Raw genomic sequence first — 16857 nt, 5'->3', positions numbered from 1 at the left:
CCTGTTTCACACGTTGAAGAGGAAGAAGAAACAGCAAGGGAGGCGGACGAAAAACAGAGGATTCCAGGCAGATGGTTTTGGGTACAATCAGAGGAAGGCACTGGCGACGGTTTGCTGCAGAACAGGTACGCTGAAAAAGAAAGGAACTATGGCTGAACAGAAGAGCAGCAGGAATTTGGATAAGAGAGACCTATCCGATGACCGCGCAGAGAAACCAAGGCTGCATAAGAAAATATGAAGCCTGGCTCTGATACCATGAAGAAACGACACAAGCAAGTGAGTAAATCTCTTGTTATTTATTTTGCAAGAGTTTTCACTGTATTTATAATGTTTACACGGTTGATACAGAAATGGTAACTAGATACAACGTGATGAGGCAGCTATACATATGTTAAGGAGTTACATCATTTGAAAATCTTCATTCGCTGGAATGAATCTTCACACGGCAATTCCTGATTGCCAATCTTCATTTTCTTGCCTTATTTCTCCACACGGTAATCCTTGATTGCCTCTTTCCTTAATGCTTCACACGGTTTGACATCTATTTCCTTAACAACTTCTATCATGCTCTTCAACCTGAACAAACACCCTCCTGATCCAAAACAATATTGTATGTGGAAGAGGAGTCCATAAAGTATAAGGAATGTGTAAATTTCATGTTGAAAAATTGCAAATTTCTTTCATAACCAAAGCTTCCATCTAGAAAGACAAAGCAACGACAATCAGTCTGTATAGCATAGCACACACACACAAACATGAATCTTCGCTGCGTCTTGGCAAGGCAACATTCACATAATAAAGGTTAGTTGTTCAACATCAGGAAATCTTGACGATTAAGTTAAAGGAAAGAACAAAACTCACACTGTCACACACTAACACACACACACATAATAAACAAAGATTAGGAAGAACTAAGAAGGAACTGAACACGGCAGGGCAACAGTAGAGTTAAGACTTAAGCGCAACACAGTAAAAGAGGTCAACAGGAGACAATAATAGATTCACAGTGAAAGATCAAGGTTAAAAAATAAAAAATGTGCCGAATAGAAATTAGAAACCCACCATAAAACGGAGAGAAAAAGAAAATGACAGAAAAGGTTAAGAAAAAGAAAAAGAAAAGCTAAAGTATGAAAGAAACGGCCCCACCATAATTCACTATCCAACAAAAATGAAGACCACTAAAATAAAGAAAGTCAGGAAACAGCCCCACCTCTTCCTGAAGCCAACAGCGTGCTCAGTAGTCACTGCTCTCTTGTCTCTTGGTCTCTCCTACTGCTCCCTTTCTCACTAGTGTTTCTCTATTAGACCATGTCCCTCTCTCTTTGTCTCTCGTTTTCTCCCCCCTCGCACTCTCTAATCTCTCCGTCTCTCTCTGGCGCAGCCGGTGTTTTCCCCCAAATGTTGAAACAGGTCAAAGCGAAGGGGGGTGGGCCAGGTTTTGTGGGTTCGAGACTTGGAGTTGGATACAGGTAGAGCCAAATTAAACCCGGATCCAAATATTATATAGAAGTAATAAAATTTTTAAATTTTTATAATTAAAATTTTCTTTTTCATTTTCTTGGGGTAGGGCCCCCACCCTCCGCCACTGACTCCACCTCCTCCTTCTCCGGTCCCCCATCCTCTGTTTCTTCCCCCTTCCCCACCGCCTCTCCTTCTTTCCCCTTCCCCCACTCAGCCTCCACCTCCTCCACCTCTCCTTCTTTCCCCTTCCCCTCCCCCTCTGCCTCTCCTTCTTCCCCCTTCCCTCCCCTCCGCCTCCACCTCCTCCCCCTCTCGCCCTCCCTTTCTTCCCCATTCCCTCCATCGGGCCGGACCCGGACCCAGGTTTGGGGCCCAACGGGCCGACCCGATGCCCACCCCCTACATAATCCTGCTCTCCATTTCGTTGACCATTGAGGTTCCCTCTGCTTCATTTGGTGAGAGAGGTAGAGAAGGCCGACCACAATGGTGAGAGAAATGAATAGTTTTAGTTGATTTGATTAGGATGTAGAGAGGGCATATGCATAGGTGCTTCGTTGGGTGTCGTTCCATCTTTGTGTTGATTTGCTTTGCTTCTGTGGAAATTGATCATAGAGTTCACTTCAATTTGTAATTAGAGGCCCTGTTTCTATATATGTATGCTACACGAAATCACAGGTACATGGTGTCTGTTTTCTTGGTTGCAGGCAGGAGAGGGAGCAGAGTGGTGGAGTGGGGAGACGGTGGCGGTGGTGACGGGAGCGAACAGAGGGATCGGGCTGGAGATATGCTGGCAGCTCGCAGGCAAGGAGCTGACCGTCATCATGACTGCTCGTAAGCCCCAGGAACAACTCTCATCCTCTGCTCAACAGTTCCTGCAAGAAGCAGCAGAAATGGGGAGAAAGAAGGTCATCTTCCACACTCTGGATACCACTCAAGAGCAAAGTGTGTTGGATTTCGTTGATTGGTTGAAATCACTTGATTGGTTCGTCGATATTCTGGTAAAATTCTTTCAGACGCTACAAAAAGACAAATGATCGTTCTTCCCTGCTGAAAAAATACATGTTGAGCTAAGTTTACATATGTGGGAGTTTGGCTCGGTGATGGATGTAATTGTTTGAACTGCAGGTAAATAATGCTGGTGTTGCCAACCCAGTGATAGATTGGGACTTCGTGAAAAGGAACAACATCGACACAAGAACCATCGTGGTACTCTCTCGACCTCATCTCCAGATACATTTCAATCTTACCGATTATTTGAACAACATGTAATGCTTTGAGCAAGGGTTCTATGCATTGAGTTCCTTTCTTTATATCGAAATTTCAAAGTTGTTTTACAAAAATCCACCATGCGTGGAAGAGATGCTGAATTCCTTTTCTTATATCAAAATTCCAAAGTTGTCTTTCATCATCCATCTCTTTTTCATGTATCAAAATGATTTCTTAAAAAATCCAACAGCATGTATCCTTGTTTTTCATGTTTCATTTTGTAGAAAAAAGCATCGTTAGATAGTCAAAAGAAATGATTTTCAAGAATTTTTCCAAGATCGTCCAACGCACGTCAGCCTATCGGCTATTTTGTGTCTTAACGTAAATAAAATAGTAAAAAAGTAAAAAGTATAACAGTATTAGCCCAATAAAAAGCTGCCATATTATCTGGCAAAGCGGCGGAATTTATTAATGCCATTCTGTCTCATGCCATCTTAAATTAATGAGTGCTGCTGCTTGCCGTAAGATTTCTTCAACCTGTCAAGCATCTTCTTCTTCCCCTTTAATTAGTTTAAAAGGTCTGAGAGGAAGATTCCAAAAAAATCTGTCAGGTAAGAGTTGGGGTAACGTGCAGAACAAGTTGGTAATGAAAACAGTAACAAATTGTTTCATATTTTCATTGGTGGTTATGCCAACCGGGAATAAACTGTTTCATTCTAGGATAGTTTAATGAAATGTGTATTAACATTGGGACATGTTACGGTTTCCATTACCAAGCGTTCACTACTGAATTCGGCTTGTCCATCTCAACTTCTCAAAACCTATCCAAGGCTCCAAGCTTAGCTTGTTTGTAAAACAAGACAAGTTCGAGCAAGTTATTTAGGCAAACAAGGTAAGCTGGATTTAAGCGAGCTCTCGTCATTTAACCAGCCTCCATTTGGTCAAATTAAAAAGTCACACTCACAATAAGATCTTTAAGTAACCCCAAACAGTGTTATCAAGGGGGCTGGCAGGGACACCGGCACCCCTTTAAAGAATTTTTTTTTTAACAATTTGCATGTAAATTTTAAAAATCTTCATTTATCTTATATATATATATTTAAAAATTATATTTCAGCCTTCTAAACGTTTTAAAACTATCCCTCGCTATAAAAATTCTTGGCTCTGCCCATGGGTGTTTGGGTTGGAAGCTCAAACATGCACACACTCAGCATCACTTGCTTGTAAGTGAAAAGGCGACTAACTGCATCAAGCTCCTAAGTCAATCCATATATGATGACTATTAGGTAAGAGCTTGATTGGGGTAACGGAAAACGTGCTACCTCGTTTGTGTGGGCAAATGACAGCAGAAAGATTTGAGATAACTCGTTTAGGCAAACAAGATGAACTTGATCGAGTAAAGTGAACTCAAGCCATTTAATTAGCTTTTATTGGTCTTCTTGAAAGTTCCTATATATAACAACATTTTAAGCGATTTATTTTTGTTGCAGACTGACAGATTATTCTAGTGTATATGTATAAGTATGGTTTCTAAAGTTTTAGCCATCCAGAATTGAAATCAGTTGGCTGCCTCTGATGTTGCCAAATGAATAAAAAATTATAACCTTTCACTAAAAAAGACAATTAACTCTTAGTTAAACCACAAATCATCACTAATGGCGGTGACTAAAGATTTTAGTGACACTTTCTAATCTTTTTAGCAATTCGACCACATTATATATACATATAAAACTTTAAGTGATTTGTGCAATACTGATTTGCTGATCTCTCTCCACTCACTTTTTGCACACAGGCACATCCTACATGGACGGAGGGGATTTCGGAGAAGTATGAATCGGCAAAGCACAACATAGAGACCAACTTTTATGGAACGAAGAGATTGACCAAGGCGCTGCTTCCTCTCTTACGTCCCACTTCTTACAAGCCCAGGATTGTCAACGTCTCATCCAGCTATGGACTATCATGTGTAAGTCCAATTCTTTAACATGAAATTCTTCCATTAGTTCAAATCGAGTATAGACCAACTTTTATGGAACGAAGAGATTGACCAAGGCGCTGCTTCCTCTCTTACGTCCCACTTCTTACAAGCCCAGGATTGTCAACGTCTCATCCAACTATGGACTATCATGTGTAAGTCCAATTCTTTAACATGAAATTCTTCCATTATTTCAAATCGAGTATGACCGAACCGTCCATGTGGGTCGGTCCGATATTTGAGCTCACCCAACAAATTTTTTGTTGTTTCCTTTCAGATTAATGAGGAGGCCACCCATTCTGGAGATGGACATATGCTACGAGCGCGTACATGTCCAGACCATGGATAGGGATGTCAACAAATCGGATTTGAACCACATATACTCTTAAGTACATTCCTCTTTCAAATGTTCATATAGTCGGACTCAAATTTGGATTCAAATGTGAATGAACAAAATGCATATCCGAATCCGAAATCAACTTTCACCATTCAAATCCGATCTGAATACAATCTTTATATTCATATCTGAATCTGATCAGATATTTATATATACTTCAATCCGAAAACGTCATTTCTTAAATCAGAATCCGATTCAATTATCTTAATCGGACATAAAAGTTTTTTCTATACCTGAATTTTTTATGTTTCGATCGGATATCTGATTCAAATTGGATATATTGGCATCCCTTGAAAGACATTTTCCATGTGATGCCATTAATATGGAAAAACTTGTTCCCACGTTTTACTGTGGGGTGTTTTGGTAATTTAATACGGTGAAATTTTGTTCAGCTTTTATCCTTATAAGGTAAGGGGCCTTCCATTTAATAAATAGCACATTTTGTTAATTTCTGATGCATAATGTGGTCCCTGCGGCCATAACATATATATCATGATCGAGGGCAGGGGCCATGGCTCCATCAGTTTATGAAAAATTAAAATCTACCGTTCAATATTTCTAAAAATTTTAATTTAGTCGAATCAATCCTGAAAATTATATATTGCATCCTTAGAAAAAAAAATCTAGCCATGCACTTTACTATTCTCCATTGTATCAGAATATTTCTTGGGAAAGAGTTTTTTACTGTAGATCAACAATGGTGGTGACAGCATCTAAGGGACGAGGAGTTGAGGCAGCAACTGTGTGACACGATGGGCTTGACTGAGCAGAAGATCGACGGTGTGTTGGCCATGTTCCTTGACGACGTGAAGTCGGAGAAGGGCATGGAGAAATGGCCCCTTAAGTTTCCCTCTTATTGCATCTCCAAGATTGCGTTGAACGCCTACACGAGGCTCTTGGCCCTTGAATTGGGCGACAAAGCTTGTGTCAACAGCGTGCACCCTGGCTATGTGACGACTGACATGACCTTTGGCTCCGGCGACTTCTCTCCGGCGGAAGGGGCTGCGAACTTGGCGCACGTTGCTCTTCTGCCTGCCGGCGGCCCTTCCGGCCGCAACTTCCTGGAAAGGAAGGATGCCGACTTTTGAGGATAACTAAAAACTTATGGCATTCAAGAAGCAAATGTGTTCCGTCGATTGATTTTTTTTGTCATAGGTGACCTAAGGATCAGTAGACTTCTATCTACGGGCTGAGTCCTTCTCATCCTTAGTTTCCATCTTTCTTGTTTGGACATTTGTTGAATTACTGTCATGCGATTGTAGTTCCATGAATAACGTTTAAATGTCCCATGCATGTGTTGGTTGGATTTAATTTAGTTGGATACTGCTCGAGGTTAAGGCATGTCTCATGCTCAAGTATGTCTTAACCTCATGAACCTGCGCAAATTTGGTTAATATTTGCACTCACCTTCTCTTAAATGACATTTTATTGTTTTGTTATTCTATTAAACCTTGTAACTGTGTCAAAAAATCAAGTAACTAAAAGAAACCAAATATTTGTTGTGTTCCAAAACTGGCTGGGTTTGTACTTTGTAGATACTACTAAAGTTTTTTGCACCAAATTTGGGAGTAGGGTAACCGATGCAGGTTATTTGTTATGCAGGATATTACAACAGCAGAGTGTGATGGATTTCGTCGACTGGTTGAAGCTACGTGTTGGATTTATCGACATCATGGTAACCAGAAACCAAAATTTGTTAGGTTTCCCTCGTCCATCAAACTTATTAGGCACGAAGTATACAAGAAATTAATTCCTTGTATGTTAAGATCTTCCTCGCAAGAGGGAAGAAAAATGCTCGAATATCGAACCCAGGTGTTGGATTGGTTTTCTATTTTGTGTATGAAATACTATAGAAATGATAATGACATTGGTACAAGATAATGATACGAGTAAGATAAGAAAATGGGTATGAGATAATGAATATGAGATAATAACAGAGATATGAGATAACAACATGATTAAGAATATTGGTTATACACAATGCAATGTTAAGACATTAAAGTAAATATGAATTTTGAAAGTATGATCCACATTCATCATACACTCGTTATGTACACGAAGCAACATACTGAACTCATTCCTGTCCCAAACATAAAATATTCTCCTTTGGTAGTGCTATAATCAGAACTCAATGGTGAGTCTGCATGCATTGGGCTTGTGTGGGCATCCGCCCACACAGTCTGGCAAATGTTTTTTTTTTTTTTACATTGGTTTCTTGAACAATTTATTTTACTCGTATGTAGGTGCCCCTCCTTTGTCTGCATGGTTCCCATCAGCCATTTGATTATCTGTTTGAAAGCTCTTGGCCTTTCTACTTGACGTCCAGTTCAAACCCGGCCTCTGAACGGGCATTTTCACAATCTTTTTCCAAACACAACCTCTGGATTAATGGTTTTAAAATCCATATTCAAATCCAATCTCTGAGCTGACATTGTCAAAACAATTTCAAATAATCCAGCCCTCGTGTTGGAAATCTTTCAACAAAAATTTCAAATTGAACCTCATGTTGGAAATTGTTCAAATAAAATTCAAATTCAATTGAAACTCTTCCAAAAAAAATTTCAGATCTATCTACATTGAAAACCTTTCAAAAAACTATGTTAAATCCAGCCCTCAGGATAGTGTTTTCAAAAAACAATTTCAAATTGGGGCGGAGCCAAGGGGATGGCAGGGCCTTGGCCCCTCTCAAAATTTCAAAAACAAAATTTTTAGATGTAATTGTTAAGAATTTTAAAAAATTATATGTTGTTAAAATTTTGAAACTATTATTCGAACCCCCTTGGTGAAAAATTCATGGGCACGTGCTCAAAAGCAATTTCAAAGCTAGGGACGTGTTTGCACTATAAAAGAGAGCAACTTCAAACAGTTGGCATTTTCTAACGTAATTTTCAAGTTTACTTTCTCTTTTAATTTCAAAGAATAGTTTTCTAATGCAGAAATGTTTCCCAAGCAATCTAAAGACTAGTTCCTTGACTTTATTTGGAACTATATTCTAACCTATTTTCTTGACTTGCCAAATAATTTTTTCTAACCTGCTTTCTTCACTTTGTTCTTTCTTCCTCTCTTTCGAAGATTAATTTGTTTTTGCTGCATTGACCACAATTTTTTTTTTGGGTGGCTGAAAATTTTCAAAGAAACCGTTGAAATTTTTTTAAGGAGAGCCAAATTTATGTTTCAAAAACTTTTACAATGCCAAATGAAGATTTTTAGAAATGTTCGTGTAAGCAAGAGATGGTTTCTGCAACGCATATCTAGACTATAGAGGATGTATACAGATATGCACCATATTACATAAAGATGTTGTATGGATATGCATCGCCCCTACATTGGACCCACTTGCTATGACCGAGACCACCTTACATTTTGAATATAGCCTCTTAGAACTGCGGCGAGTAATCTAAAATTTCTAGCTAAATGTCACTAACAGTTTAAGGGACACTTGTATATAAATAAGTAATTTATGTCAGCTGATAAAGGCAGTGGCCCGTGTGTTCCTACCTAACCTTAAGGACATTTGGTAAGCGCATTTCAGAACACGTGGAAAACGGGTGAAACATTTTTTTTAATATTTTTGGTGGAGAATTTTTTTTTGTCTTTCACCAACACATATTTTTTTGCATGAAAAACGTTTCTTGCATCAATTAATACTCTTAAAAAGGCTGTTTGGAATCAGAGATATTATGGTAGATTTCAACTAGGCACCAGATTTATGAGACATTTTCAAAATGTTTTGGTGAAAAATGTTCTGGTTGCCAATCGATTCTTAAAAAACTGTTTGGAAACAATAACATAATAATAATGTTATTGTTCTCATGCATCTAACCAAAAAATTAGTTAGATTCATCATACACTTTTAAAAAGTATTGCATGAATTTACAGTATTTTTGAAATAGATGCATGCAACAGTAACATTATATTTAACCCACTTAGCCAACTCCAATTTGTCAGGTTAAAGACCTTACTGGAATCACCTTATACGGATCGTATATGATATGGTTCAAGTTAGGCTCCATGGGGTTCAGATTCAAGCTGCCGACAAATTAAGGCAATAAGATGTGGCCAATGTGGAGGTGTGGGTTGGTAGGAGCAATTTCTCATGCCAGCCCAAACAAATTATGTTATTTATCTATTGATATTTGGATAAATGCGACAGGGCATACCCCTCAGCCAGGGAGACACAATTATGTTCGTCGTCGTCCGCTTGTAGTGGAAGACAATCTGTCCACTGGTTTCGACATCTGGCCCACTCTAGAAATTTTTTTGTCTCAAGAATCAAACTATAATTTCAATTTTAATATGGTCGAAATAAAAACTTTTAAGTTTTATATACATATTAAACTATTTTTTTAGGTTTACATATAATTTTTTAAAGTTTTTAAAATGTGAAGAAGAGATTGCAAAGGCTTCGATTAAAGTGGTATCTTCACCAAATTTTGCACGAGTAACATATTGGTCCACTTGGTGCTGGCCTATATATATGCGTACATAATCCTGCTCTCCATTTCATTGACCATTAAGGTTCCTGCTGCTTCATTTGGTGAGAGAGGTAGAGAAGGCCGACCACAATGGTGAGAGAAATGAATAGTTTTAGTTGCTTTGATTAGGATGTAGAGAGAGCATATGCTTAGGTGCTTCGTTGGGTGTCGTTCCATCTTTGTGTTGCTTTCGTCTGCTTCTGCGGAACTTGATCATAGAGTTCACTTCAATTTGTAATTAGAGGCCCTGTTTCTATATATGCATGCTACACGAAATCACAGGTACATGGCCTCCGTTTTCTTGGTTGCAGGCAGGAGAGGGAGCAGAGTGGTGGAGTGGGGAGACGGTGGCGGTGGTGACGGGAGCGAACAGAGGGATCGGGCTGGAGATATGCCGGCAGCTCGCAGGCAAGGGGCTGACCGTCATCATGACTGCTCGTAAGCCCCAGGAACAACTCTCATCCTCTGCTCAACAGCTCCTGCAAGAAGCAGCAGAAATGGGGAGAAAGAACGTCATCTTCCACACTCTGGATACCACTCAAGAGCAAAGTGTGTTGATTTCGTTGATTGGTTGAAATCACTTGATTGGTTGGTCCATATTCTGGTAAAATTTTTCATACGCTAGGAAAGAAAAATGATGGTTTCACTGTGTTTGATGGCTAGAAGTATGTTTTTGAAAAGAAATTTTTAAAAATTTATTTATAAATTTGGTAGATGAGAAATAAAATTTTATATTTTCAAAACCACGTTGTGTTTGTTAATTTGAAATTAATTTTTTGAAAATAAATTTCATTGTTTGATGGCGAGGGAGGAAAAATCGATGGAAATGGTGGGTTGATCAAAAGATGTGGCTGAAAGAGGAAACAGGGAGCGAGGGAGGAAGAAGGGAAGGAGGAAAGAGGAACAAAAGAGAGGGGGAGGGAGGAAGAAGGGAAGGAGGAAGGAGAAAGAAGGGAGGCAGCAACTCATTCGTTGATCGTTCTTGGGGATTTTGGGGCCAATGGATTCCCCTCGGATTAATCTGTGGATGGAAGGTGGAATCACGGCTATTGTAGTAGTGTAGAGCAAGATTCAAGCAGTGAAAGACGACCCAGGCTCTGCCCTGTCTTTCCACCGACCAGTTCCTATTTCCAAGGCTTTTTCGGATATTTTGTTGGTTTCCATGTCATTCGATCTGTAACATCTAGGAGATCATATCTACCAATTTTGAAGCTGGTCGGACCACGGACCACGAAACTGGAGGAGATGATCTGGCGGGAAACGGCGACGCCCAGAACTGAACTCCGTCACAGGCGACAGGCGTCCCGAATCTTCAATCTCAACAGTCTGCTGGAGAGTGCTCAGATTTCTCTCAAAATTGGAGCGTGGCTGGTGCTCTTGTTGAGAACCAAGTTTCGTGATTTTAGGAGATCTCCTGATTTTTCTAAAAATCATTGCCTGCGGTCCTCTCTGTCAGGCCTGAGACCACCTGGGACGCCGTTTCAGAATTTCTTCCACATCATCCTCCTCCTTCCTTCCCTTCTTCCTCCTCCCTCTGCGTCCCTTCTTCCTCCTCCCTCCTCGTTCCTCATTCCCTTCTTCCTCGGCATCCTTCCCTTCTTCCTCGGCATCCTTCTTCTTCCTAATGGTTAAAAAAAAAAATTCCGAAAAAATGTTTGTACTTGGAAACATTTTTCTTAAATATATTTTCATTTCCACCTTTTAACGGTAAAAAAAATTTCTCTACTTTTGATAAGCAAGAAAAATTAAAAAAATTTGAATTTTTTTTAGAGCTACAGTGCTTTTCCTGCCCATCAAACCGGCCCGATGAAAAAATACATGTTGAGCTAAGTTTACGTATGTGGGGGTTTCGTTCGGTGATGGATGTATTTGTTTCAACTGCAGGTAAATAATGCTGGTGTTACCAACTCAGTGATAGATTGGGACTTCATGGAAAGGAACAACATCGACACAAGAACCATCGTGGTACTCTCTTAAGCTCATCTCAGATACATTTCAATCATGTGAATGTTGCTGGATGATTAAAATTTAAGAATATAACAGTCATTATATTAGCATTAGTGATAGTTTACAATGGTTTTATAACAATTTATAGTCCTTTTAATGATAAATTAACTTTAAAATTTTACAGATATATATATATATATATATATATATATATATATATATATATATATATATATATATATATATAAAGTTTGTAGATCAAGATGTCGTCCTTGCGTTGGGAAGGCAATATCCTTTTATTTGTCTTGAATGGAAAAAAAGCGTCGTGGACCGCGCGATTTGCAGCATGAGAGTTTTGTGGAACTGACAGCTTCAACTTGAAATTACGATCTTACTGATCATTTAAACAATATGTAATGCATGGAGCAAGGGTTCTATCCATTGAGTTCCTTTCCTTATATCGAAATTTCAAAGTTGTCTTACAAAAATCCACTTGCCGCATGTGTGGAAGAGATGCTGAATTCCTTTTCTTATATGTGAAGGATGACTGCTCGTAGGCCACAAGACGAACTTTCAGCCTCTGCTCAACAGTTCCTGCAAGAGGCGGCACAGTTGGGGAGGAAGAAGGTCATCTTCCACACTCTGGATATTACTCAACAGCAGAGTGTGATGGATTTCGTCGACTGGTTGAAGCTACATGTTGGATTTATCGACAATCTGGTAAGCGGAAACCAAAAGTTGTTAGGTTTCCATCGCCCCTACGTGTCGATCAAACGCTTTCAATAAAAATCAATTGACAGCAGAAACCAAACTTAATAGACAGGAAGTATGAAAGAAATTAATTCCTTGTATGTTCAGATCTTCCTCGCAAGAGGGAAGAAAGGCGCTCGAGTATCGAACCCTGGTGTTCGATTGATTTCCTATTTTGTAGGGGCAATCAAGTATCAAGCATCGTGAAAGAAAGTTTCCTCGAAATTTTCGCTCAACAATTAATCATGAAGTTTCTTTTGCTCGTCTTGGCATACAGTTCATTTAAAATAAGAAGCAAAGGTATATTAATTTTCATAGGTTGATTAAGCAGAAAATATATTGTTGATGCAGGTAAACAAAGCTGCTGTTCTAAATGCTGATTGGAAGTTCTTGGAAAATGTAGACATGAGAACCTTTCTGGTGCCGGCTCCCTCTCTCCTAGTTCATGAAAATCGCATGCCCATCTGTTGGGAGGACCAGTTCCCTTTTATTTGATTCCACCATAAACTGAGGAAGACGTCATCTGCACATTTTGTGGAAAAGCTTCAACTTTAACTGTGGCAACGTTCTTTCTGACCATTTAAACACTATGTAATGCATACTGTGAGCAAGGATTCGGTACAACGAATTATTCGTTTAGATCAATTCTTCAATATAGATGAATAGATTACCTAACCATTTAGGCTTAGATCAGAAAATTTAGGGTGTTGATATTTAAATGAATAACGACTGAGCAACTAAAACAATTGACGACAGGACAATATAACTCAAGCCGTTTATCCCATAAAGATTTGGGAACCTGGTTATAATCCCAAGCTTGTGCACGGTGCACAAGCTTGTGTGCATGACACCTGGTAGAAGTAAGTCAGGGGCTACTGGAAGTGGGCCAAAAAACCACATATGGGATGCATCCTGTTAAACATAACTATATATATATATATATATATATATATATATATATATATATATATATATATATATATATATAGTTATATATATATATATATATATATATATATATATATATATATATATATATATATAAAGTTTCCTTAATTGAAGGAATTGTCAAAGACTTGTCTTCTTTGAAAACAGTGAGCGAGTGTATGTGTGTTTGTACATGTGTTAATTTTTTTACTTTTCTCCTCGAGAAAAGGATTATACACAGGTAAATCCTCCATGCTTGAACGGGATACTGGTGAAGCAGGAGTCGGCTAAGGACTGCATAGAGACCAACTTCTACGGAACCAACAGGGTGACCAAGGCGCTGCTCCCTCTCCTGCGCCCCTCTTCTTACAAGCCCGGGATTGTCAACGTCTCCTCTGTCTACGGACTACTGCTTGTAAGTCTCCAACATTAATTTGTTCCCTGGTTCAACCCCCTAAGCTCATACGATTTTTTTTATCTTTTTCTATTTGCAAGTAGTAAACAAATCATTTTTTTTTTGTTTTCCAAGTGTTCTTAAACCAAAGATAAATATATAAAATTGACAGTAAATCAACAATGATGCTAGCCGTTTCTCAGGGATGATGAGTTGAGGAAACAATTGACCGATACAAGGGGGTTGACAGAGCAAAAGATTGATGAGTTGTTAGACATGTTCCAATGTGAAATCCAAACAGGGCATGGAGAAATGGCCCATCAAGTTTCCCTCTTATTCTGTCTCCAAGATTGCGTTGAACGCATACACGAGGCTTTTGGCCCTTGAATCGGGCTTGTGTCAACAGTGTGCACCCTCGCTATGTGATGACTGACATGACCTTTGGCACTGGCGGCCTCCTCTCCGGCCGAAGGTACTGCGAATTTGGTGCACACTGCTCTTCTGCCTGCCGGCGGCTCTTCCGGTCACAACTTCCTGGAAAGGAAGGATGCCGACTTTTGAGGATAACTAAAAACTTGGTATTCAAGAAACAACTATGTTCTTTCTATTAGCAAAAGGAATGACCTGTCTGCACTTCCTCTTCTTATGCCCCTATGAATGACACAACACAAGAACACAACACACTAATCGAGCACTTGTTTGTACAAGTGATCACAAAGGCATGGCACGTGATAAGAGCACACAACACTAAAAAATTTGGAGCACACTTGAAATGCTTTCTCTCACATATTTAGCCAACCAAAAGGACCATATATATATATATATATATATATGTAAGAAAAAACTGAAAAATAAATGACATTGACTCTTGGTAACTCCACTATGGTCATTATGGACATATTAAAAACAGAAAACTGAAAATATAATGACCATATTAAAAACAAAAAACTGAAAATTAAAATAGGCAAGGTGAAGGGGCACATGTCGTGGAATGATGGAACTTTTGGAGAACCCAAAAGTTAAACCGTTCACCTTCTTCATAAAGGCAGTTGCATTAATTTTGCATTAACGTTCATCACTCCCTCTTAATGCAAAGTCTGAAACACAAAGGTGAGACCGAAACTTCATAAATTTTGGGTATGAAAGTGCCTTTGTAAATCCATCTGCAACTTGCTCATTGGTTGAGCAATACTTCAACACGATTTGACCTTTACCAACAATCTCACGAATGAAATGATGACGAAGTTCAATATGTTTTGTCCGTCCATGGTAAATCGGATTTCTTGTCATTGCTATAGTTGCCTTGTTGTCACAATGAATTGGTGTTCCTTCAGTTTGACTTTGACCAAGATCTTCCAAAACTCGACGCATCCAAATTGCCTGACAAGTAGCTGCAGATGCAGCAATATACTCTGCTTCTGAAGATGATAATGCCGTTGTACTTTGCTTCTTTGAACACCACGATATAGCACCTGATCCAAGTGTAAAAACATAACCGCTTGTGCTCCTTCGATCATCTACAGCTCTTGCCCAGTCACTATCAGTGTAACCAAGTAAGTTAAAACAAACATATGATTTATACCAAATTCCATATTCAGTAGTTTCACAGATGTAACGCAAAACACGTTTTGCTGCCCCCAAATGGTGTAATGATGGATTGTACATGAATCTGGATAACAAGCTGACAACAAATAAAATATCTGGTCGTGTATGAGTCAAATATAACAAGCCACCAACTAGACCTCTAAAAAATGTTTCATTGGCTTTAGCAGTCCCATCAGACAAAGTCAACTTTTCACCTGCATTCATAGGAGTAGAGCATGACTTGCAATCTAACATTTTATACTTCTTAAGTAGGCTTAATGCATATTTTTCTTGAGAGATAAAAATACCATTATTTGTTTGGACAACTTGAAGACCAAGAAAGAAATGCAATAAACCCAAATCTGTCATTTCAAACTCACTTATCATACTGTCCTCGAATTTTTGAATGAGCACATCACTTGATCCCATGTAGATAATGTTATCTACATAAACACATACCACAAGCATATCAATGCCTTCATTTTTCAAGTATAATGTGGGTTCACTCTCACAACGTTGAAACCCATTTTTGTGAAGATATGTGTCAAGCCTCCCATACCATGTTCTTGGTGCTTGCTTGAGGCCATAAAGGGCCTTCTTCAACTTATATACTTTCTTCTCATGTCCACTTATGACAAAGCCCTATGGTTGATGTACATATACATCTTCTTCTAAAGCACCATTCAAAAAGGCAGATTTGACATCAAATTGAAATACTTTCCATTTTAAGTGAGCTGCAAATGCCAATACTAGCGTAATAGTCTCAAAATGAGCAACAGGAGAAAAAGTTTCAAAATAATCAATGCCATATTTTTGTGCATACCCTCTGATGACTAGTCTGGCCTTGTATTTTTGCACATCTCCATCAACATTATACTTCAATTTGTAAACCCATTTCACATTTATAGGTTCCTTTCCTTGTGGCAAATCTACTAGCTGCCATGTATCATTTCTCTTAATTGTATCGATCTCTTCTTGCATTGCTTTTTCCCATTCTTCTTTACTACATGCTTCCTCATAACATGATGGTTCAGTTACCATAAAAGCAAATGAACAAGACCATTTAGAGATCGTACCTTTTTTGGTGGAGAAGACCCATCTGTAGTTCTTTCGACATCTTCTTCATGATCTGAATTGGTCTCCTTTGAATGAGTAGCACTTGACGTTGATGCATTTGAGTGAGAAGTTGAATCAACAAATGGAATATGTTGATCTTCTATTGTTGTCTACTCACATGATCCATTCTCATAAAAAATGATATCACGCCGAATAATTAAAGACTTTGTTACTGGATTGTATAGTCTATAACCTTTTGAGTTATTACTATAACCCACAAAAATACATTTCTCACTCTTTTTATCCATTTTGTCTCGACTACTAGAATCAAGTAGAGAGTAGGCAATGCATCTAAAAACTTTTAAATTACTTACATCAGGTTTTTTATTCCACCATGCTTCATATGGAGTCATATTACAGACTGTTTTGGTTGGTGATATGTTGAGAAGATACATAGCTGTAGCTACTGCTTCAGCCCAAAACTCATTTGGAAGATGCTTCTCATTCAACATGCTACGAGCCATCTCTACCACTGTACGGTTTTTTCTTTCAGCTATTTCATTTTGTTGAGAAGTTTTTCTTACTGTCAACTGTCTACGTATGCAATGTAATTTGCAAAAATTGTCAAAGTCATTTGACAAAAATTCTCCCCCTCTATCAGTACGAAATATTTTTATAGGACGCC

General features: G+C 38.7%; 2 protein-coding genes across 9 annotated transcripts; both read left to right on the top strand.

Moving 5' to 3' along the window:
- Positions 1-1657: 1657 nt before the first annotated feature.
- LOC116262854 (short-chain dehydrogenase/reductase 2b-like) lies at positions 1658-6392 on the top strand. Of its 3 annotated transcripts, none has more exons than XM_050079834.1 (6): positions 1658-1947; positions 2166-2366; positions 2587-2667; positions 4460-4633; positions 4756-4797; positions 5750-6392. In XM_050079834.1, exons 1-6 carry the CDS (start codon positions 1945-1947, stop codon positions 6125-6127), a joined length of 879 nt encoding a protein of 292 aa, XP_049935791.1. In that variant the 5' UTR covers positions 1658-1944; the 3' UTR covers positions 6128-6392. The 3 variants fall into 3 exon arrangements, with proteins under 3 accessions (XP_049935791.1, XP_049935790.1, XP_031498235.1); XM_050079833.1 differs by having other exon boundaries at positions 2166-2459; positions 5750-6389; XM_031642375.2 differs by lacking the exon at positions 4756-4797 and having other exon boundaries at positions 2166-2459; positions 5750-6386.
- Positions 6393-10014: 3622 nt separating this feature from the next.
- LOC116262611 ((-)-isopiperitenone reductase-like) lies at positions 10015-14047 on the top strand. 6 transcript variants are annotated; one of them, XM_050079838.1, is made up of 6 exons: positions 10015-10063; positions 11399-11479; positions 12004-12181; positions 12563-12631; positions 13368-13553; positions 13725-14047. In XM_050079838.1, exons 3-6 carry the CDS (start codon positions 12005-12007, stop codon positions 13917-13919), a joined length of 627 nt encoding a protein of 208 aa, XP_049935795.1. In that variant the 5' UTR covers positions 10015-10063; positions 11399-11479; position 12004; the 3' UTR covers positions 13920-14047. The 6 variants fall into 6 exon arrangements, with proteins under 6 accessions (XP_049935795.1, XP_049935794.1, XP_049935793.1 ...); XM_050079837.1 differs by having other exon boundaries at positions 10050-10102; XM_050079836.1 differs by lacking the exon at positions 10015-10063 and adding an exon at positions 10071-10118.
- The last annotated feature ends 2810 nt before the right edge of the window (positions 14048-16857 follow it).

The sequence above is a fragment of the Nymphaea colorata genome, chromosome 10, assembly GCF_008831285.2.
Source record: "Nymphaea colorata isolate Beijing-Zhang1983 chromosome 10, ASM883128v2, whole genome shotgun sequence".
Taxonomy (NCBI): Eukaryota; Viridiplantae; Streptophyta; class Magnoliopsida; order Nymphaeales; family Nymphaeaceae; genus Nymphaea; species Nymphaea colorata.
The sequence above is the reverse complement of the archived record's forward strand: the minus strand, read 5'-3'. Positions and strand labels throughout refer to the sequence as shown.